The 23606-nt window shown below is 42.3% G+C and overlaps 1 protein-coding gene across 2 annotated transcripts; it reads right to left on the bottom strand.

Annotated features, from left to right (window-relative positions):
• Positions 1-2614: 2614 nt before the first annotated feature.
• Positions 2615-23297, bottom strand: brwd3 (bromodomain and WD repeat domain containing 3). 2 transcript variants are annotated; one of them, XM_085420235.1, is made up of 40 exons: positions 23115-23297; positions 22881-22939; positions 22747-22776; positions 22501-22560; positions 21457-21607; positions 19348-19446; positions 19043-19203; positions 18636-18857; positions 18300-18400; positions 18130-18200; positions 17640-17740; positions 17494-17534; positions 17299-17403; positions 17065-17215; positions 16838-16972; positions 16624-16752; positions 16218-16443; positions 15997-16137; positions 14159-14339; positions 13942-14035; positions 13690-13860; positions 13471-13547; positions 13197-13389; positions 12978-13088; positions 12785-12892; positions 12301-12425; positions 12130-12212; positions 11926-12037; positions 11713-11774; positions 11135-11290; positions 10911-11031; positions 10689-10814; positions 10509-10578; positions 10075-10125; positions 9846-9989; positions 9528-9680; positions 9249-9418; positions 7808-7896; positions 5791-5925; positions 2615-5688 (listed from the first exon to the last, which is right to left on the bottom strand). In XM_085420235.1, exons 1-40 carry the CDS (start codon positions 23146-23148, stop codon positions 4841-4843), a joined length of 5397 nt encoding a protein of 1798 aa, XP_085276361.1. In that variant the 5' UTR covers positions 23149-23297; the 3' UTR covers positions 2615-4840. The 2 variants fall into 2 exon arrangements, with proteins under 2 accessions (XP_085276361.1, XP_085276362.1); XM_085420236.1 differs by having other exon boundaries at positions 13471-13544.
• Positions 23298-23606: the final 309 nt, after the last annotated feature.

Here is a 23606-nt window from a genome sequence, read left to right as displayed (position 1 = left end):
TTCACACAAAAGCTGAGAAATGACAGCATGTTGAATCCCTTTTCCCACAGTCGACAGGCTGAATAGACTTTGTGTTTGTATAATGTGTTGACAGCTGTTTGTTGTAGTGGACGAGGTAGATGTACGTTCTGTCGGGGTGGTGCCTGCTATTGTGTGCAAAAATGTTACTGCTCATTTTAAGTATTTCAGCTGTCTTCAGTGCAGCCAGCAGTTATTGCACTTCTGTCTTTGTGTGTTTGTTCACTGTGTATGCATAGTACATGTAATCAGTATTAAAAACAAAACAAAACAAAAAACCTAAATCATTTAAGCACAGGTTAGGATATGTGGACTATTCACACTGAGACTGAAGCACAATGTAAATGCACTTAGGTGTTGTCGAGTAATAAAGGTGTTGGACATGCTCGTGACTCTCCACATAAGTATCGAACACATCTAAAGTACTCTGTGGTGCAATATGTAGTGGTCGTATCTATCTTTAGACTCTGGGTTTGTTGTGTATCGTTAAGGAACTGTTATGCCAGTAGAGAAATGTCCCTGTTATGATATCTAGTTGCTCAGATTGTTGTGTTATTGTGATAATAAATCTAACACAACCTCTCTTTGTCTGGAGTCTTTTCCTTTGTGGTCAGACTTCCACTATATCATTTTTTAAAAGCTGCATTAAACCTTCAGAGTAATAACCTGTTTGACACTTATCATTCTGTACCAATATTAAACCGTGTGAACGCCTGTTTATTTCCCTTTAATTCCTTACATTTGTAAGGAAAATGCATTTTGGGGTTGAGCAGCAGAGTTGAGTATGTGGGTTGCACCCATTAAAACCTGGTAAATCTGCTTTGCCAATGCAAAACAACTGATTCATTGACCAAAACAACCACACTGACTGACAAATGATGGTTAAAGAATGGGACCCCATCCCACAGCAGTGTGTGACCAAGCGGTTGACCAGCATGATGGGGAGGTGCCAGGCGACTGTGGCTCTACATGCCAAGGCCCCTGTCGTTAAATGAATACATTTTTAAATTGCTGATATGTCTAGTTTCATTAGACCTCAATCATTCAATCCAATAAACGGCACCAAACAAGTGTCAATAGCAGAATATATTTTTCTTCAGCGCAACCTACATGCTCAACTCTGCTGCTCAACCCACAAATGCATTTTCCTTACAAATGTGCCACCATTTAAGGGGAAATAGACCTTCCAGTGGTTTAAGATTTCTTGCCAAGAAGTATTGTTACAACAAAGAAATGCAAAAAAAAACCCCACACTGTCCTTACTTTTTGTGCCACATTTAGAATAATAATATTCTTGTGCTTCATTATGAGTTATTAGTATAATTAGGCAGATTGGTGTATGGTGGTGAAGGTCCTGGGTTCAAATCCACCAGGTGGCTGTGGTCTTTCTGTGTAGAGTTTGGGTTTTCCATCAGGCCAACTATGCAGCTACTTTCATCTTCCCCCTTATTCACCAGGGGATGCCACAGTGGCAGCTCTGCATGTTTGATTGGGCAGATTTTTACGCCAGATACTCAGATTCCTCCAGGAATTGGAACTTCCCCTTGTTAGTAAAATGTGTAAACCACTACTCTATGGATCTTCTGCATGTGAGGTCAACTGGTAATTCTAAATTGAATGGCAACCCATCCCAGGACGCATCTCATTTGCCGAATGACATTTGGCTGGAGCCCCACACAACTTTAACCTGTGTAAATGTGGTTAAGAAAAAGGGTGGATGGATCATATAATTAGAAAAATGTCCTGAAGGATGCTACATCCTTACTCTAGGTTATGTTTTGGCACATTATTAAGATGAGGACCTATAATCAGTCTTGTGAGAGCTGATGGGTGTGTCTATAGGATTTACGTTTTATATGAATAATTCATACTTTTCCAGGAGCACATTACCAATTTTCACAGTATTTTGGTAAGACCACCCTCAATTATAATGCTGCATTTTAAAGGATGTAATTCTAATCATTACCTTATTAATGCTGAAGACACAAAACTGGCCAACACACTCTTTTCCTGCCGTGTGCTGCACTCACCCAGCAGCTATACATTACAAAGAAAAAGCCTTTAATCAGATTTTAATCACTTGATATAAGCATTTGAGGATTTAGCAGTTTAAGACTCAATTTAGATATAGAATGAAGGCGTTTTATATAACAAGTCACCTTTTCCTTTTTTTTGTTGCTGTTTGGCACACTTGTCACACTAAAAATGACCTTTATCTCTTTATGCACCGAATAGTTAGAAATCGTAAGATCCTCCAGCATCACTGCAGTTTCTAGGTGTGGTGGAGCACGGTGCGTCACAGCTCAACCTTGTTTGTTCCTTGTCTGACTCACCCCAGCTTTCAGTGCATTAATGCAGTTAGGCAGTTGCAAATGGTACAGTGAGGTTTATGACTGCCTACCATCACAGTCAGCAGCCCCAGTGTTCAGAAACTCTCGAATCTCTGCCTTCGGTGGCTGTTTACGACCCATTACTAAGACAACTGATGACTCAGTCCCTGTGTTGTGCGAGTAGCCCTTCAAGCTTATGCAGGCTTAGCGTGGACAGATATCAGACATGGAAAATTCTTTAAAAGAAAAAAAAAGGGGGGACAAAATTCTGAGAGAAGTTAATTTTCTTTTTTATTAAAAAAAACAAAACACAATTAAAACATTATAAAAAACACATTAAGCTTATTCAACCTATGGGAGAACGTTGTCTTTGTTGACTAATCTGATGCTTTGAGGCAAGACTAAGCGTCATCTACTGTATGAAAATACTGTATCAAAATAAGAATAGTCTTCCCACACTGAGCCATAGGAATTCCAAGACACCAGTTAATGCTGCTGCTCAGCACACCTGATTTTAGACGCCGATTTGTGTTTCGTCTCTCAGAATCTGTCACTAACCGAGCTTTACAATAACTTCAGAGGCCTGCCTCTCTCCTCAGTGACGGAGGGGTGAGAAGGTGTGTCTGAATCATAGCATCCAGTGTTGATATGAGAATGTAGGTCATGTAGGGGGGGGAGACAGTGATTGTATAGAGTGATGGAGAAAGCCATCATGTGTGCAGTTGATCTACTATCAAAGTTTGAAACCCATAAGGCTACAAAGAGAAGAAACGGTCATCCAAGGATGATACTTCTGCTGTTAACCAGAAGAAAGCGCAATCAGATGAGACCTTCAGTTTAATCATGCACAGGTTGAAAAAGATTTCTACTTATATTTATAAACCTAAACAAAAAAAAAAACAAAAAAAGGGGGGGGGGGGGGGGGGGGGGGGGGGGAGGCTGAATTGAAAGTGCCGCTGGCACAGTTCAAACATTCTTACACAAAAATGAGGTTTCATCTTATTTCTCTAATATCTTTATTACTCAGCTGCCACATGGAGGAGATAAATGTGCAAATATTTCCTTTTTCCTCATCACTAATAAAGTATGAAATAGATAAAGTAACCCGAGTATAATGCAATGGAAAAATAAATATTTCTGTGGAAGAGAGCTGGCCAGGGCATTCCTTTGCTTTTGCACAGGCTGGGTAGAGAAGGAGCTGCGGAAATAACCATGAATATTTGCAGGTCTGATCACTCAGAGTACAACAGCACTAAAAACAGTGGCTTTGTTACCCCCGAAAGAAAGAATACACCACCTTTACCCTTTAAAAACAGCACCCAACTCTATCTAAATAACAGTGCTGAAGAGAAGACCCAAGCAAGAAGAAGCTGGGGAAAGACATTTCCTTTCACATTCACAGACCAAGGACATTGAAAGGGATATTACTATGGTAATCTATTCTCCGTCTGCTCCCAGGGCGTCAAATACTGCTGTTGTGTCAAAACCACCAGTGTCTCAAAGAAATGCAAAGAGGTGGAGACAGTGTAGTGATTGGTTATAGAAACCAGTCTACCACTCAAATACAAAACAGTTTGGGTCTTATGGACCGCTTGGAGTCGCATTTAAACACAGCAGGTAAACTTTTCTTCTTCAACAAGCAGGTGTAAACAACAATCTTTTTCCTAACCAAGCAGTTTTTGGTGTTCAAATCTCACCAGCAAGTAAAAACTGAAAGAAAACAAAGTGAAATACAATGAAGCACCCAAATGTGACATAACCCCATCTCAAGACAACATCTGTACAAAGCCAAGAACAACAGCAGTATTTTATGCCCTGGGGTAAGAGCGTGTTGCCATTTTATTTTACCCACTTCTTCCTAATATTGCTAGTCCTCAGTTGAGGAGAGCACAATCAGATGGAAGTCTGTGCTGCAAACGAGAAAGGTTGACATCAGATACCTTAAGTGATTCTGCACCTGTGGCTGTGACCACTACCACAACAGTTTTGATTTACTAAGTGAAAAAGAAATAAAATTAAACAAAACAAAACTACAGATGAGCACCATTTTTTTGGCATCTCCACATCCTTCTTTGGCGACCAGGAGCAAGAAAGGTTGCTGGAGGGAAGAAGGGGAATTTATATAGTGTTTAAAGTTCTGGACGTGAAACCACAGGATGAGGAGGAAGAAGACCAGAGCCATGTCGTAAGGGCTCTTCCAGAGAAGCAGTAAGGCCGAGGTGAGTTAATCCAGTTGGAGAGGGTCCGTGTTGAACAGAAGCTCTGTTGACCAGGGAAGAAAAAAAATCCGTGGCAACATTTTATGAGCACCGGCTATCAGTTTGAGAGTCATAATCAGTCTTTAGATAAAAAGAGAAATCATATTTATATATTATATATACACACACACAAATTTGTATAAAAAGAAAAAGAATAATCCCTGATGTGTTACTCATGTTTTACAGTTCTTTCATTGAGGTTTGGAAAAAAGGGGATGGGTGAGGGGCGACGTGTCAGTGACTCCAGCCCATAAGGTGGCTGACACGGGCTTTCTCAGTCATACGGCGTACCCGTCCTGAGCGGGACATGCCCAGGTTTAGAGGGTCGTCTTTCGACCCATGGCCATCATCCTCCGAGTCGTCTCCGTATCGAACTGTCCTGCGGCCCTGGTTTCGTGTGTTGACCCGCCGAGACTTACACTGGCTGCCTCTCTGGCTGCTAGCTGCTGCTGGAGCTGCTGCTGCTCGTGTCTGCACCTCAGAGTTGTTATCATCCTCGTCCTCTGGCTCCTCCTCTTCCTCTTCTTCCTCCTCTTCTTCTTCTTCCTCCTCTTCCTCCTCTTCTTCTTCTTCCTCCTCTTCTTCCTCCTCATGTTTTAAATCCACCTGTTGCTGCTGCTCCTTCTCTTCCTCTTCCTCCTCCTCCTCCTCCTCTTCTTCTTCCTCATCCTCCTCTGCCTCTTCCTCCTCCTCATCCTCCTGCTCCTCTACCTCAAGCTGCAGTCGTGCTCGTTTAGGTCCCTGTGCCTCTGTGTCCTCTCCTCCTTTGTGTCTCCTCTTTTCTGAGGCTGCCACCTTACCCTTAGCTGAGAGGCGTACTGACAGGCAGGGGGCTTTGCTGTAGTCGTGATCTCCTCCTCCCTCCACGTACTTTTCCACCTCAGAGTCAGAGCTGTTGTCGCTGTCCGACGATGAGGAGGAGGAGGAGGAGGATGATGATGATGATGATGACGACGAGGTGGAGGACGACTCCAACGAGGAGCTGTTGGATCCTGACGCCTCCTCTTCATCGTCGGACTGCGACGTTTCTCGCAAGTGCCGTTGTCTGGAGCCGTTACTTAGGTGCAAGTTATTCTGGTGACCTGATGGAAAACAAGAGGGCGGCGGGTCACTTCTGCACCGTAACTTTGCAGAAACACTGAAAAGGGAAAACGTGCATGCTTTTTAGTTACTGCTCGCAATACCTGATTTCTTCACGGGAGTTGCTTGGCTGCGGGTCACCCGATGTGGTCCTTGATTTCTGCTCCTGACACTCGTCCCTGAAGTTGGGGAAGAAGGCTGGACGTCCTCTTCCTCTGCTACATTACCGCTTTGCTGAGCTAAAGAAAAAAAATAGACACAATGCAATTATCCATCAGAAAAGCTGAGCGTACAGAAGCAACTAATCACATTAGAAGATACTAGAAGCTTTTAGCAGGGGTGAATGTATGTAAGTCAGGTAACACCATCAAAAATAATGCAGAGAGCCTGAATGTCATTTGTTATATTCACCATTTTGTTGGGATGCTAACCTCGATATTAGCTAACTAACACTAAACAAAGTAGAGCCAAATGGACAAATTGAAATGGTGACCTGTTTTATAAGTGGGAAAATATACTTTGTTTGCCATTCCTACCATTTCTCTTCAGTTTCTCTGAAAACAGATTTTTTTGTCTTTTGTTTGGTAGCGTTTTCATATTTTCCTTTTTTCATGTCCCCAAGCTTTCAAAACTCCTTGATTAACATGGATATTTCATTAATTCTTCCATCCTGGTTTATTTTCCATGATTTGCTGACCTGCTACAGATTTAGTGACGATATAAATAGATAAATACTGGCTTGTAGCATGTTCCTAAAACTAAAAGCCAAGTTTACACAAAACCTTAGATTGATCAGTATCCACACAGCGTCACCACCACATGCTAAAGGTGGGAAAAGTTGCCTGCATCACTCAGGCGGGAGATTTTATTGGCTGACTGACACCTCTAGGCTTGCATGGCCATGCTGAGTACGGCTTTCCCCTTACAGTTGATGTTTGCTGGACAAAGATTTGGGGCAGAACCACTCACTGTTTGTTTGCAGTTTGTTCAATAAACTAAATTTTCCAGACATTTCTAAAAGACGGGATTCTCAATATGCACCTTTGGTCAACTTTTCTTGCGCTGTGTCGCGTGTTACCTCTGTTGAGATGTGCCTGTAGTAATCGTTACAGTTTTATGATGCAGAATTTGATTTAAAATGACAATTTTTAACTCTCTTAATTGGGGGAAACAAACTTTCTAGCAGAAACGGAAATTGTTTTTAGCATAGCATAACTAACAGCAAACAGTCACCACTTCCAACAACAGTAAAAAGTGATGCAAGATAAAGAAAAGAGGGCAGAATCTGCTGTTTGGAGCATTTTTGGCCTTGGGGGAAAAAAAGAAGCAAAGGAGAGAATTGCTTTTTGCGTCACATCAACTTTTGCTTAATGCGTTACTCAAGACTAACTGACGTCTTTCCAAATGAATAATTTGTGCCACAAAGTTTGGAAGGAAAGGTGTAAACAGAGTTTGTTTCAAAGCTGCACTTCCCAGCTCTGCTGCAGGAAACATCAACAGTAAGAAGCCTTATATTGACTTCAGTGTCATTACATGTGACCTCAGAGTGGAACAGGCAGCTCCTTGTTCCACACATGCCAGTTTTGTTGAAAGATTATTTTTTGTTTCAGTTGTGTAATTTTTTTAGTTTATCAAGACATATATGTTTCTACATCCTATCCAGTCCTGAAGAACGAGTCACTGTAAAGCTATGTGAAGACACAATTATGAAATAAAATGTGTGTTATTATAATTATTATTTTTTAAAGGTGATGTGTCATGAAACTGCAAGGCTTCTAAAATACTGGTATATAAATGTTCAGTCATACTGCCCCTGCTATTATATAATAAGTTGTTTAAATAAAAGTGTTTATTGACACTTTTAATGAGCCATCTGTAAAAGCTGAAAAAAAGAAAAATGACACTGATGTTACGCTTTGATTCACAGGAAACAAACATCTGTTAAGTTTTGATACAAACAACCTCTGCAGCTTTTCATTGGATTAAAACCAAACTGAGGTCATTCTGGTTTTTGAAGAGTAAGAACTATTACTTTAACCAACTCTAAGAGCAGCTCACTGCACGAGTCTACGCAGCAGAAGGATCTATAAAGCACAGAAAGCCACAACAGTGCAGACGTACCTTTATGTGATCTCTGAGAACGATTCTTTGTTGAGGTCTGGGATTTTTTTGGCTTTGATGCCTTCCCTGACTTGTGCTTTCCTTTTGAGCTGGGCAGGAGAGGGGAACAAGAAAGAAGCAACAGTTCAGAATTATTGTTAACAACTAGGGATGGGTATCGAAAACCGGTTCTTGTTGAGAACCGGTTCCCACTGTTTCAATTCCTTGGAATCGTTTGCCATTTTTGCAAACGATTCCCTTATCGATTCCAGTCGCCCCGAATGACGTCACCACGTTGCGGAGCGTCATTTACCTGGCAGGAAACACGGCGCGTAAGCGGCTCAAACGCTCAAAAGTTTGGTTATACTTTACGAGAACGGATGACAACAGGGCAACTTGCAATACTTGCAAAGTAGATACTTCATCTAAGGGAGGAAACACTACGAATATGCAAAAGCATTTGCTCACAAAACACGCGATGACCTTAAATGAATGTCATGTTTTGAATTCCGCTCCGGACTCGTGAATCTCAACCCAGCAGCAGCGGTAACGTTTGCACGTCCTCTCCCGTTAATGGGGCAGGTAAATAATCACCTAACAGTTCATATTATGTTAGCGCGATCTGCCTTATTACAAAACCTGCCATTACTGTGCATTTAGGTGACCATGATGAGAGAGACAGACAGAGTCTGGCTCAGATGCTGGCAGTTCTCCCTGCAGTCTACCGGTAGCGTCTCCTTTCAGGCCAGGATAGACGAATGTCACCGAGCAGTGACGAAGTTTGTGGTCAGATGTTTGCACCCATTTGCCACAGCAGATGCCCCCGATTTTAGGTAAGTGAATGTGTTTAATTGTAGGCAGGGACATTACTGGATATTCTTGTGTAATTGCTACTGAATAATTTATGTTATACTTTGTTATTGCTACAGAAGAATATTTATTTTATTATTTTACATTTACAATTTTTTTTTTCCTGGGGACCCTGTGACACCCATTGAAGAGCCGTAGGCTGTGGATCTCTTAAGATCTCACTGTTGGGTTTGTAAGGCCATGTTACTCCTAAATTTCTATCTTGTTCAAAGAGAAGATATAAAACAAAGTTCTAAGCTAATCGACCTTAGTGTTCTCCTTTTTTAAAAAAAAAAAAGGAATCGATAAAGAATCAAATCGTTAAACAGAATCGAAAATGGAATTGGAATCGTGAAAATCTTATCAATACCCATCCCTATTAACAACACAATAATAAATATAAACAACGACAGGGTGCCTGCAACTTTCAGCAGTTTCTGGAATCGTTTTTCCAACCACGACACCTTGAAATGATATTAAAGAGAAAACATTTCTTTATTTCAGTACGGCACTTCTGAGATGCTTTCAGAAGCTGCAGACACTTTGATGGGCCCGAGTGAAAAATATAATCTGATAACACGGTGCGTCTAGGTTTGTGAATGTGGCCGGGTACCTGTGGGATGGACTATTAGGTGGCGAGCTGCCTCCGTTGTGCAATCTGTTCCTGTAAGTGAGATGTTGACGAGCCCGCCGTTCGTTCTGAATGGCAGACTTGTAGTCAGAAATGATGGAGATGATGTGTTTTTCAAAGAAGGCCGACAAGCTGAGGGTCATGGTATAGATCTAGAAATAAAAGAACGCGATACGTAAACACTAAACCAAAGCTTTCTCAGACTGCACCTATAACAACAGCATTTTTACAGAATGTTTTATTTCTCAGTGAACTACTCACCTGTGACTTCTTGTTAGGAGTGTATGCTTTAGAGTTGCTGAAAATGAGGCGGATGTCTTTGGAAAACTCCATGGGATTTTCATAATTTCCTACTGCCAGGGTCTCTGACACTGTACCCAGATCCATGGGAGTGTCAATGATGTCTCGATAGTCCTGAACGAAAAAAGAGTGCAGAAACGCTGAAGAACACAGTGCTTCACCTGAATGCAACTTCAGTTTTACACTTGCAGCATGCACTGCAAATGCTACTTTAAGCTGTAAAAAGTGTCTGGCATGTGTGGTTTTATTTCAAATGGAGGTTTATCCTGATTGTTTTACCGGATATTCAAAGAGATCCACAGGCTGCCTGAAAGGTTCGGAATTCGTGGAAGCTGTCATTCGACGCAACAGCTCTCGACATTGACCTCGCCAGGCTTTCGGATCCAGAACCACACCACGCTTCTTAGAATTTGCAGTGCCTCCCTGGCAGAGACAAAATGAAAGTCACTGAGATTGGGACAACAGCTGGGAGGTTAAAAATCCTGTCAAATATCAACTGCTGCCTTACCCGGTGTCCTGTAGATGTTCCTGGAGTGTCTGAATCTACGTCCAAGTCAACCTGCAAAAAAAAAAAAAAAAAAAACCACATAAAAATCCATGTTTCCATTTGCTTTTTGGGACATGTGAATGTAATGCAGTGATCTCCAGCTGGGATAGCCTATGTTTCCTTTTCATTTCCAAATCAAACAAGGAACAAAGGCAACGTCTACATCAGGTCATTAATGGATTACTGGATAACAAATACAGTTGGCTTCCTAAGCTAATCTCTAGTGCAATGGTTCAAATCACATCCTAAAATAAAGTAAGTAATTTTGTAGGAAACATGAAACATTAAAGACCTTATTTTCTTTTCTACTGACTTTTTCAGTGATCTGCAGGAATCCTATAGTCAGTCTAATAATACAAACCACACAAACGCAAAAACACTTGTGCAACACCCACCTCAGCTTCACTGCTGACTTCAGACTTCAGTTTACGATACAGATCCAAGACGTCGATGCAACTTTGGTCCCTGAATGAGGCAGCGGGATCAAGGCATCAGAAATGTTTGTTTTCATCATGGTCACTCCACTGTTAAAGCATCGGTAAATTTAACACAGCAGAAACTCTGTCAAGTCTTACCCGATATAATGAAGGAGAACATCAGTCACCACCTTGGCAGCTGCTACAATGGGGCTTTGAGGTTCATTGAAAGTGCGGGCATTGTGTTCGATGTAACGCACCTCCCACATTAATGCAGAGATCCGCCTGGAGCAGAGGAACGCATCAGTGGTTGAAACTCAGACGTTAACACACCAGGACTTTGAACTCATAGAGAAGGTTTATGAGTGCATGATGCTTCACCTGTAAAAGCGATTCTCCAGACGTGTGCGGATGGAGCTGAGGTCAGTGGGGTAAGCCACTACGGTGCAGTACAGAGGGTAGTCCTGCAAATTTACCGGTAATGCGAACGCCTTGGCTACATCTGGGGAACAAACACAAATAAAATCAAACCTAGCAAAGGTCAGGAAAACAAGGTCAGATTGTACTTTACCGCAAAGCTTCATCAATCCTTTTGGGAGGCATACCCAGTGTCAGAAGCTGATCGATGCCATGAATGACTCGCTCACATTCTTCATCTCGTGTATGAGCCCCCCATTCACCTTCCTGAGGCTCATAGAGTAGAGCTTTCAGCTCCTCTTCTGCCACCTCTACACCATCACCAACCTGCTCTGGCAAAGCAGCTGATGGAGCCACAAAAGTGTTAGAACATTAAACAGCAGTTAGTAACCAAGAAAAAAAAGGAGAGAAGTAAAATACTTTTTTTTTGGTAGTTAAAAGTTACACTGCAGGCTATAAAGAATTCTCTGGGTTAAAATTAATGGAATAGAGTTCAATAAAAACACAAACAGTGTTTCTATGGTTTCTATGGTTATTCCAATAAGGACACGGAAATGAAGGGCAGACAATGTTTTTGTTGTGGGTTTCTACCCCGCTGTTAGATGAATGAGATCAAATGTGTTTCTTTTCAATAGAAATGCCATAATGTGCAGTATTTCACTTTTATTGGGTACGATTATGTTTGACTTTTTTCTGCGTCTTTTATCTTCTGTAACAGAGCGCCATATTTCAAAATAATACACACATTTCAATAAATATTACTGACCTTCCTCAGGAATAGGCTCCATATCCCAGGGACTCATTTTCTCCCGCTCACCGTTATCCCATCTGATGAAACAAATGTGATAATATGCCACTAGATCATGCTGCGTATGAGATTAGAGATGCTTATCTGATTTTACTGTGGAGAAGGTGACATGAAGCCAGCAAAAAATAAATTTAAAAAATTACAGCGAGCTCTGCTCACACACAGACGTACTTTACTGCGTAGCACTGAAACAGGCTGTCGGGATACTCTGGCTGCAGGGGCTCTTGATCCTCCACAGAGCCGAACCACCAGGCGTCGTCAATGATGCTGCGGAACCTCATGCCTGAACAGAGGATCAAACTAAGGTGACGGACAGTCCTTACAATTTTACGTGAGCAGTAAATACAGGAAGGAGACTGCTGGGGAGTGACTAACCAGGTTGCCAGTTGTGCTCTTTAGCCTCGTTGTAAAACTGCTGCAGTACCAGAAAATCAATGACATCAGGCATGTCATGATACCTGGGAAGTGTGGGAATGAAAAAGTGGTCAAATACATGTGGTCACAGTCGTTTATTACATTGAATATACAAGTATTGCTCATGCTCACTTTAAGGAGAAAGACTCATTGGTCATTTTCCCTGAGACTGGGTCCAAGAACGCCACTTTTAAGCAGCAGAGGGTAGGAGGTCCCACTTCATACTTAATTCCAACCACTTTCACAGATTCCTGATCCTGAGGCGGAAGAAGAGAAAAGGAGGTCAATGCAGCTGTACAAACTCCTGTAAGGAAGGATTACTGTGGCATTCTGTATATTGTGTTTCAAGAGATTCAAGTTGTTTTCATTTACAAAAACAGCAGCAGATTGTGGTGAACTACCGGGGTTGAAGGGGGACTCAGCAGAGAGCTTAGAGGCTTGCTAATTTTTGCTCAGGTCTAAGAGCAGTGCAAAGTGAGTGAGACCACCAGGTTACCGCTTTCAGGTGGTTACAAAAATTGGCTGCCGTTTTCAGACTCTCCAAACAGCTTGGGCACTAATGGAGCATGCCGGGGCCGATACACAGCACTTGCTATTATATAAAACTGTGCCTCACCCTGAGGTTGAGTCTGTTCCACGGCTGCTTCTGAGGGTTGATGCTGTAAGCCTTAGCTCTGCGAACAGCCCGGACGTAAGCCTGATGGCCCTGTTTGAAGTAGATGAGCTGGAGGAGGACAAGAGAATCATGATTTTAAAAAGTGTGATGTAACATGTATTTCCTGTTTGATATTAGGAGCGTCAGTCCTTACTTCATCTCCCATTTGTGGAACAAAAGGAGAGCGGCGGGGGACAGTCTCCATAATCCAAGATGGCGGCAGCCACTCTTCCGCATCAAGTCCACCCAGAGAGGAGGTGGGTTTCTGAGTGTATATGATTTACCACATGTTAAAGTACATACTCGTGCCATGTTGTGTGACAACTAGCAAAATGTGCTTTTACTGTGACTACTGCAGCTGCAGGTGGCTCACTTGTTTGGTCTCCTTGGACTTCTTCTTCCTCTTCTCTTTTTCCCTCGTCCTTGCCTCCTTGGCTTCGTTATCTCCTTCTTCCTCAGAGCTGCTGTAATCTGGAGGCTGTACAGGTCTCCTGGTAGGTCGCTTTGGCGGCTGCAAATTGATCCCAGCATCCGCTGTCCAATCAGAATATTCACTGGAGGAATCGCTGAGAATCAAAGCGGGGTATCGTCAGGCAGGTGATCGGACTATATTTTGAAAATTCTCCTTGATCAGTGTGTTTATTTACCTGGAGCTGCTTTCACTCTGCCACCGAGCATCACCATCTGAAGATGCATCGGTTTGCTCCACCTGTTCTTCTGCCTGCTAACAAAAATACATCCAAAACCTTCAGTATAACACGAATGACTGCTAACAGTTAGCACTTGTTTCTGATTTTATTCCTGTTTACTAAGTGACCTTATAGCACGGTAACTTTACAAATCAAGCAGAACAAGGTGAATCATACTTCTCCATCACTCTCCGAGTCCATCTGGCTGTTAGAGGTACGTCGGTTGCTGGGATTTCTACTCCTGGTTCCAGGACGCCGGATTTGAGCTGACCGGGTTTGATAGGCATGGCGCTTATGAGTTTTCTTCGTGGGCCGCAGGGAGCGCAGGCGTGAAGACAAGAGATCGCTCTACGAAACCCAAAATATCAGGAATGAATCAGCACATGTGCGATTTCTGACGTAACAATAGTGACGCAGAAAATAGCGTACCTTAGGTGCACAGGTTACTGGTTTCTTCTTCCTCTCAGCGTAGTATAGAGAACATTCAATGTCACCTTTGGCTTGTCTGCACTCCTCTGAAACTCTTAAAAATAAATTTAAAAAAGCATTTTGAATTTAAAATTAAAAAAAAGATCTCCTTGCTTTAAAATCAAATCTTTCTATGCAAACCCCTTAAAACTAATCTAATTCCCTTCATCCTCCTCACCTGAATATCCCCTGCAGCACTTCATTGACCACCACTCTGCGGCTCCAGGCCAGCAGGTCCCTCTCGGTGGCCACCTGACTGGGAAGGGCGTTATGCTGCATTTGCCACACCCCATCCACCTGCCCACTTCTGCGAGGTGCAACAACTGGAGAGGAGGGCACCGCCTCTGCGCCTTCACCAGCTGAAAACAAGATTATATTTTTTTTCTTTTAAATATAATTACAGGTTACTGGGGACAAACTCCACTTTTGGAAAAACTTGACAAGAAATGTTTATGTTCAGAGTTTTGCAAAAACAGTAGAATTTCACAAGTATAACCTCAGCCACTGAGAAAGAGCCAAAAATGTTCTCTTCGATTTAATTTGAGTTTATTTATATAGCACCAAATAAAACGAAGCGTCGCCTCAAAGCGCTTTATATTGTACGGTAAAGCCTAGTGGTGCAAGGGATGAAAAATCTCACGGTTCGGATCGGATCACGGTTTTAAGTCACGGATCGGATCGATTTTCGGATCAGCAAAAATAGGGGGGGAAAAAGACAAAAATTCGACTCGCCATTTACTTATAAGTATTTTTAGCCTATTAAAAAACATTCAACTGAAGACTCATTCCACGCACTTATATAAAAACAAATTAAGGTGCAATATGGACATTATGGACCATGCTGGGCATCCTCTGCACACGGCCATAAACAACCAGAGGAGTCTGTTCAGTGACAGGTTGCTTCTCCCAAAGTCAAGGACCAGCAGACTTAAAAACTCCTTTGTCCCACACGCCATCAAACTGTTTAACTCCTCTCTGGAGGGGAGAGGGAGGGGAAACGGGGACAAAAGGAGGGGGGAACAAGTAAGCTGTAGCGCCTTTTCACTGTGCAATAGTTTTTGTTAATATCCAACGGTGTAATAGACTCACAATACTTGAAATGTGCTGTTCCCTTGTATTCTTATTCCTATTTATTCTATTTATTCCTTTTGTATTCTCTGTATTTATATATATGGTGTATATATGGTATATTTCTGCTCACATTCTGCAACTTCTGTCGGTGCTGTGCTACTGGAAACTGAATTTCCGGGAGGAACCCATCTTAGGGATAAATAAAGTTTCATCTAATCTAATGTAATCTATAGGGCAGTACAGGGCTTTGAATCTACCACTCTGCTGTGATATAACGAGCAGTCACGTGGCTTTGCGTTGCCCTGGAGGTCCACCCATTTGTATTTAGAGCAACAGAAGATGCCATAACTTTAAACCTTTCATGCTCATACATGCTTGGAACGATCTTGTCACACTGAAGTGGATGCGCAACGAGATATCATAGCGTGGCTCAAGCACGTTCATCACATCATCATATCTTTAGCCCGGTCGGATTGGGCAGCAAAGGGCTGCTTAAATGCCGCAAACTCCTCTGCTCCGCCACTTGGACCGCTAGCGCCGGCCATAACAACCGCTTAACAGACTGACCACACGCACCATACACATACTTTTTTTTTTTTCCTTTTTTGAGTCTTCGGATCACGTGCGTACCGAACCGTGGAGTGGCATCAGTTCGGATTTCGGATCAACCGTGATCCGTTGCACCACTAGTAAAGCACCTGCAATATTGGAGAGAAAACCCCCAAAAATCAGGCGACCACTTGGCAAACAGTGGGAAAATAAAAACTCCCTTTTAACAGGAAGAAACCTTCAGCAGAATCAGGCTCAGGGAGGGGCAGCCATCTGCCGTGGCTGGTTCTGGGAGAGGGGTGGGACACAGGACAAAAGACACTTAAAGTTTTGAGAAAAACTTCAATCATTTTGAGTAAAAAACAACAACAAAAAAAAAAAACAAAAAACACACACCTTCTTCCCCTTCTGCCTCCCGCTCTGCATTCTGACGCTCATCTTGTTCATTCTGCAGCTGTCTGATGAGATTGTCCAATGGGCTTTCTCCATTTTCTGCCGTTTGCTGGCCAAGAACCTGCTCAACCAACTCTCCATCATCTAAGTAAAGCAAGGAGAAATCAAGCATCAAATACCATCTGTCACTTCTTCTGAATTTTCACCTGTGAATCTGTGCTTACTGTTAGCCATGTATCCCATCTGAGGTATTAGCTGCTCTTCCTTGCAGTTCTCCCGTCCAGGCACCAGGCGCTGGTAGTGAGAAGGATGAGGATTCCCGTCGACATCCACAAGGAAGGGTGGAGGCATGAGGTGTGGCGCCTGTTGCGTCTGCTCATCCAGGACGTAGTTATTAGAGTCACGGATAAGAGGGCGATAGTCCGTGTGGAAGAACATCTGGTCGGGAATCTGGAGGGGAACAAGAACAGCGCGCCGCCACAGGGTGACACCGATTCTTATGATTAAAGAACAAAATGTGTAATCACAAATCCACTGTGCTGTCCAAATATTTATTCTAAATGTTCCTTTAAAAGTGAGGAAATGATAGGGGTGATTGTTTTGGGCAAACAAGACTCAGCTAGCAGTTACCTTTTCATATGGTCTGCTGCAGCCAAAACCAAAGATGAGCAAATGGCCGTGTGAGTCAGTGCAGGCAAAATGCTGCCCATCTGCTGAGAACTTGCAGTCAAAAATAGCACCGTGGCCTTGGCCCTCAATCTGCAAACAAACATTTAAAATTGAACTTAAAGCTGGTGAAAAACAAAGCATTGCTGGTAGGTGATGCTCGCTGAGGATCGGTTACCATGTTGAAGAAATTGCGGATCTTGACTCCTTTGGTTAGGTCCCAGATGTAAATGTTGCCATCGTGGCCGGCAGATAACATGATGCGGGAGTCAAATGGATGAGCCTCCAGCACAAACACCTCGTCGTCATGACCCTTGAACAGAGAGACAGCACAGACAATCAAGTAGGCCAATTTGCCATTTTACACCGAATGAGCTTCAGATAATGTCGGCTTCAGCTACTCACAGACAAAATGTGCAGCAGCTGTCCTGTGGATGTGCTCCACACTTTGAGCAGGTAGTTTGACACCGCTGTGATTATGGTGCTGTCAGTGCGGTCCCAGGCAACCATAGTCACCACCAACTTAGCTTTGTCGTCCCCTGTGGCGGCAGTGCTCCTAAAAAGAACATCCCATCGGACGTGAAATATGATAGCGGCAGAAGTGCCATCACTAAACACTACGAGTCTTCCCTCTCTTACCCTGGAAGCCTTGCAGCCATGTCTAAAGTGGTGCTCTTCCACTCCTGCTGCTGGTAATGCCAAATCTTCACCGTACCGTCGCGACTGCCGCTCACGAACCTTAGGCTGGACACACATACGCAGTTATTCTTCGCACACTTGTAAAACACACAAAAAATATTTGAAGTCCCTGCAGATTTGAGCAAGCACACTCACCTGTCACTGTTATTGCTGAACTGGACGACCACGACTTTATCCTAAAAGCACAAAAAGTAGGAAAGAATACAAGTTGTGTGAACGAAGCTTAAAAAGCACAACAGAGCGGACCAAGCAGGATGTAGTGACTAGATGCTGTTTCTTACCGTGTGAGCATCCATCTCAGAAACCTTCATAGGAGACTCAGCACCAAGATAGTAGACCCTGATCATATGATCAGTGCCTCCAGTAGCCATGAACATGCCACCTATTAACAGAAGAACACATTCAGTCTACAACAATGACCCTCACAGTGTTCTGCCATACTGTATATTAGTTAACTTGTAACCATTTCAAATGATGAAATGCTTTTCATTTTGCAAACACACTACCCTATTTTTTTAAACTGCGGGCAGCATTTATTCCGTCACTCAAATGAGATTCTCTTATATGCATCTGTGGAAGTTTGGCCTGGTTAAGTTAATATCTTAAAAGCAACAAAAGTTTACCTAAAATAGGAGATGGAATTGGTTTTCAACAGGAGCCACAAAAGTAAAAATTAAAAAAAAAAAAAAGTGCAGTTATTAACTGAGCTGTGTTCAGAGCAGCTGAGATCATGTAACAACAAAATGTTGCCTGGCATGGAGATACACTTACCACTGCTGAAAGATGAAGTGGAGACTTGCACCCCGGGCCGTGAACGCTCCATAAACTTGACTGGATGATCACTGAGGGGAAGGAAAAACAAAAAACAGAACCTGTGGTTATCTTAATGAAAACCACCAAGCAACCACTAAGCATGCCACATTAGACGCCTCAATACTTACTTAAATTTCATGGTGAGCGAATGCCACTTCCAGAAACACACCATGCCGTCTGCACCAGTTGATGCCAGGTACCGAGTTGTTCCTCTAGCTGCTGGACAAAACTGGAGGAGGGAGAGAAGGAAAGTTGGTGTTGGTTAGTCACAGGGAAGGACTGTGCAGCATTTCACATAACAAGCCAGCAGCAGGCCCAGGTCAAGTGCTCAAGATAAGGTGAAAGCATTAAGTAGATGAATTTGCTTTCAAACATTTAATTCCTGTATGATGTAGTCAAGTTTTTAGTTTTATTTGATACTTCAAATGTTGTAAAAGGGCTCTGCACTTTCTTTTAAGTATCACCTGTATGGATGTGATAGACGCAGCATGAGCCTGCAGCACAGTGATGGGCGCACAGGTGCGTAAGCACCACACTCTGATGACTTTGTCACAGCTGGCAGAAGCAATGAGGCTGTTCTCGTGGTTGACAGCCATGTCACAGATCTCTGCTGAGTGACCGCGGAGTGTTGCCAGGAGCCGGCCATCATCTGTGGCCCAGATTTTTACCAAGCAATCATCAGAACCCTAAAAACCAATCCGACAGCAACACATTAATAAGACAGCTCCACTGGAAACCACCTTCAACTGAAGCTCCATGTTGTGTTTTGGAAGAGTTCAGTAGTTATCTTAGATCTGGCACGACAACTGGAAGAACAATCACTAAAATAAAATAGACAGGGATGATGAAATAATAAGAAATTCTTACTCACCGTAAATATTCGACGACCGGTACGGTCAAAGGCCACACAGTAGACTGAAGAAAGGTGGCCAAGGATACGTTTGTGTATCTTCATGTGTTGGTAGGAGGAAGACGGCAGAACCTGGCCAAAACGACCTGTGCCTGTGGCCTGGCGAGCACCCATGATGGACACTTGATGTGAAACACATACGAATAATTAGTAGAAGCAACACACTGACACTGAAAACTTAATACCACGGGTCTAAGTGCTTAGTGGAAATAAAAGGCATAAATGATATATTGTTGTAAAAATGTTTTTAAAAACAGTTTACACACCAACATTAGGAGAACTTCCATTGCTCACTGGAGGTTCTGGTGGACGTCCTCGGTGGAGTGCAGCGACAGCTGAGCCACTACATACCTTGTGGCTACAACCTATGTTAAAAACAGTGAGTTGAAGAATGAATGCCAAAAATAATGCACTATAGCCCCTTTACCATTAGTACCTACTCGGATCGACTCGCCTCAGATTGACTGGTTTTCCATTACAATCGAGTACCACCTCATGTGTGTAGTAGCTGTTACAGGAACATGTCCGAGAGTCCCATGACATAATTAGTATGCAACACGAACACTACAACAAAGGTGGACATCAAGGCAACAATATAGCTGCTGCTCAATCTGTGGCTTTTCATCAGACTTGGGGACCACAGCATTGTTTTAGTTACCATTTCCCTCGTTGCCAGGTTTCAAAATTGGCGATTTAGATTTTCACAAACAAGACACTCTCATGACTCTTTGGGTGACGTCAATAACCTACCAATTGGTGGTATGCAGTCTGATGCACACTTTAGTACCTGCTCAGATCGCTTGGAACCCTGGCCAAGTAGGTACTATTTTAGTACCTGGTACTAGGGCTGGGCCATATTATACCGTTCACGGTAATACCGGTATAATGTTAGGCAACGATAGGAAAATGAAATATCGCGATAGAATATGAGTAAAACACGCATGCGCAGTGCCTTTGTTTTCATACGCACATGGCTGATTGTTGAGTGAAACAGATGAACCAGAATTGGTTTGTAAAAATGGTGCAACTTCAGTGATGTGGAACTGGTTTGGTGTTTGTCTGTCAGATACACGACAAAGCACATTTTTTTGCAGAACATGCAAGCGGCCGTCGGACTAAGATGCCCTTAAATCTGGGAGTAATCTGGGTCCTAAACTCCGTATACTTCAGGTCAAACGAAAACTGCAGCATCACTGAGAGTTAAAAACTGTCTAAATTCTTTCATCTTTAATAAAAACGATCAGCGTTGCTGCTTTACCAGGTGTAACTATGAAGTTTAACTTCCAGGCATCCATGAAAACAAAATGTATTACATTTAACGGAGTTAGAAGCTAGCGGAAGTTAGCTCGCTAGTTTCGCTAGTTACCTAAGCATGATATAGCATGTTCTGACTGAGAGATTTCTGAAAAAAATCAAACGTACAGCTCTGCTATCACTTCCAACATAAATGAAGACAGGAAACTAAACAGCAGTGACGTTTGTAGGGTTACTGAAGTTGAGCTAGCTGGTATATAATGATGTGCTACGTGATCGCTAGCGACACAGCTATGTTAGCATAACATAAACAGTGAAGCTGAAGGACGAACACTAACACTTTTCCACTTATAAAAGTTAACGTTAAGGTTCCTCATGGTTAGAGACAAATGCAATCGCATGGCAGGATGCTGTAAAAGGACCAATCTTCAGTCAGGAGAACAACTGAGATAATCCATCCACAATACGAGGTTAGTCATTAATATACTGCAGCAACATGGGAATAGAGCCGCTGCCAGAGAATTCAACATTAATGAATCAATGGTACAGAAGTGGAGGAAGCAAGAAGAATGAGTTTAATAAAGTTTGATTTATCTGACTGCTAATGTGCCTTATAATCCCGTGCACCTTATGGTCCGAAAAATACGTACTGCACACTGCAGTTTAATGTTGCAAAGCACCTCTTTTTAACTTCAGTGGATATTATACATGGTTATGCTCAGTATATGTCAGCCTATTTCTACTGGAAATGCCTTTTGGTTAAACTTTCAGCAAGGAATTTGCATTTGCACTGTTACATTTTTATAAAGCTTTAATGTACATAAAAACCAGCTTCTTGTTTAAGTGAAAATAAATGATATGTTGTCTTTTTGCGCTAGTAATGTTGTGGAGTTGTATTTTGTCACGCATCAATTATATCGTCAGTTATATCGTTATTGCAAATTTTCAAATATATATCGTGATAAATATTTTTGGCCATATCGCCCTGCTCTACCTGGTACCAGGTACTAGAACCTAACGGAAAACCCTGAAAGCTGTGGTGAGTTAATCCGAGTAGGTACTAATGAAAAGCACAAAATAAATACATTTAAAAAATCATAGAAAAACAGGAATATGCTCACTTTTGCTGGTGCGAAGCAAGGACTGTCTTCCCAGCCCCAGAAGTGTCTGGACTCCAGGAACACAAGGTGGGATCTCCTTTTCTATAAGTGGGCCTATCCGCTGGCAAATCCTGAGCAAATAGTCTGCAGGAATGTGCTGGTTCAACACCACCTGCACACGTCAGCGATGGTAATTACATATTAATACAACAAATAACAAAACAACACACGATTACATCAGCTGCATTGTTACGGGTGCTAAAATAAACTGTTATGTTAATTTAAACGACTCTAGACAATGGCATAATCCTGAAAAACCAACTGAACTGAATTGATCAGCTAACTGATCACTGAAGAAACGACTATTTTTAAATAACCAACAACAGAACATGGTGAAACAAAATGTTCTGCATGCTGGTTACCACTGCAAATGAGAAAAAACAAAACACGAGCCTCACTTTCTGTAATTTAAGGTGATTATAACATTAACTGACTCATTTTCAATACAGGCAAGAAAGATCCAATCCAAACAGCTCTGCAATCACACATAAGTAGCCTGCAACTGTTTCATTTTCCTCTTCCTGTTTATTGCTGCCTGATATCATAATGTGTGCATGGTTTTGTCATGCAGATAGTTGGAAAACAATCAAGGGAACGGGAGGGAGAGGTAGAGAAAGAGGAGGGAGAGAAAAGCTTGCAGCGAATCAAAAGAGCTTCTTGCTATTCTTCCGGTTCGCTCGCCAACGCAACTGCGATATCATTGGCTCCAAAAGAAGACTGACACGGCGCTGGATCTAGTTCAGCCTATCACTATCGGCTCTTATCTTCATTCTCCGCCCACTAGCCCACACAATAGCATAGCCTGTATATAGTTATTTATCAACAGGCCTGCACTAATATGGATTGTTAAATAGGTTAAAATAAATACAAACATGCTGAAAACACGCCGTTTTGGTTGGTTAAAAGAATTAAAACGTTGACATCCACGGAAAGGTTATTGTCAACCGAAAGCGGAATAAAAAGATCCATATTATTAAAAAGTTATTAATGACTATTCACACTCACCCAATCTTGGAAGTTCCGTTTGTATTTCTTCCCGTCCCAACTCCATCGTTGCGGGACCAACTAAAGTTAAAAGAGACGATATCAGAGAGGACACAAAATTGCGAGGCTCGTCCCGGCAGGGAATCGCGCTCCTTTATTTAGCATCGATCAAAACTACTAAAAAGCTGGCCCCAAAAAGCGTCAAGATGGGCATCACTACGGAAACCGCACATGAAAATAAACTCAGAAAGGTTCAGCTGAACCTACCTCATACTCCTCCAGCTCCTCGATCAGGATCTAACAACACAGAGACACAGTTAGCAACGGATGCTAACAAACCTACTTATTTAGACGATTTTTAACCAGTACGACTTGCTTTTTTGTTTATCGTAGGGTATTACCTTTGCGGCTTTTTTACATGGTCCAGACTGCAGAAATCTGGCAATGAGGTAATAGAGTTCTGAAAAGAAAAACAGTAAATGAGCTTGGTACTAACTGAAGTAGCTATTGAGCGGAGCTAGCGTTAGCCAGCTCCGGGCTGCGCTCGGTTAATTAGCTCGCTACCTGGCACACAACTGGAAACAGTGTAAATGCAAAATATTTAGTCGCGAATTAAAGCAGCGGTCAGTACTCACCAGCTTCGATTTGTAAACACTGTTCTCTTGCCATCACTTGGTAAGACAGGCGACATTAAGACAAACTGATGTTTTAGCTCGCTGGTTAGCCGCCGGCTAGCTAAGAGTAGCTAGGTGTGTGTAGCTAAAACAGGCTAGTGAATGGCCTCCTCTCGCAAGTTGTTCCCATACTATCCGCTACCTTGGATTAGTGCCCTCTAGTGAATCAACACAGTACCGGACGGAGTGCTTTCTTCAGAAAGAATGAATCCATGTTACAAATAAAACTCGTTCAAATTTCACAGATTTTACACAAAAATTGAATGTTAATACTTTTCACTGGTAAGATAACATTTTTCAGGATTAATAGTTTTCAGTTTTTCAGTTTTAATATTTTAAAGGGTAAATGTATTCGTAAATGTATTTTGTTATTTTTATTTATTTATTTGGGGGGGGGGCACCAACGCTATTTTGTGAATAAAAATATTTGTGGTTTTAAATATATTGTTGTCA

This window comes from Rhamphochromis longiceps, linkage group LG10 (genome assembly GCF_057381845.1).
Source record: "Rhamphochromis longiceps isolate RC_006_pf linkage group LG10, R_longiceps_female_GT1.1, whole genome shotgun sequence".
NCBI lineage: Eukaryota > Metazoa > Chordata > Actinopteri > Cichliformes > Cichlidae > Rhamphochromis > Rhamphochromis longiceps.
This window is presented reverse-complemented; position numbering and strand designations above follow the sequence as displayed.

Coding starts and splice junctions, on each gene's coding strand:
- brwd3 (XM_085420235.1), bottom strand. CDS start 23,148: ATGGCAAGAGAACAGTGTTTACAAATCGAAGCTG. Junction 21,608..22,500: donor AACGGAACTTCCAAGATTGG/GTGAGTGTGAAT, acceptor TGACGTGTGCAG/GTGGTGTTGAACCAGCACAT. Junction 11,291..11,712: donor GGAGCCTATTCCTGAGGAAG/GTCAGTAATATT, acceptor TGGCTCCATCAG/CTGCTTTGCCAGAGCAGGTT.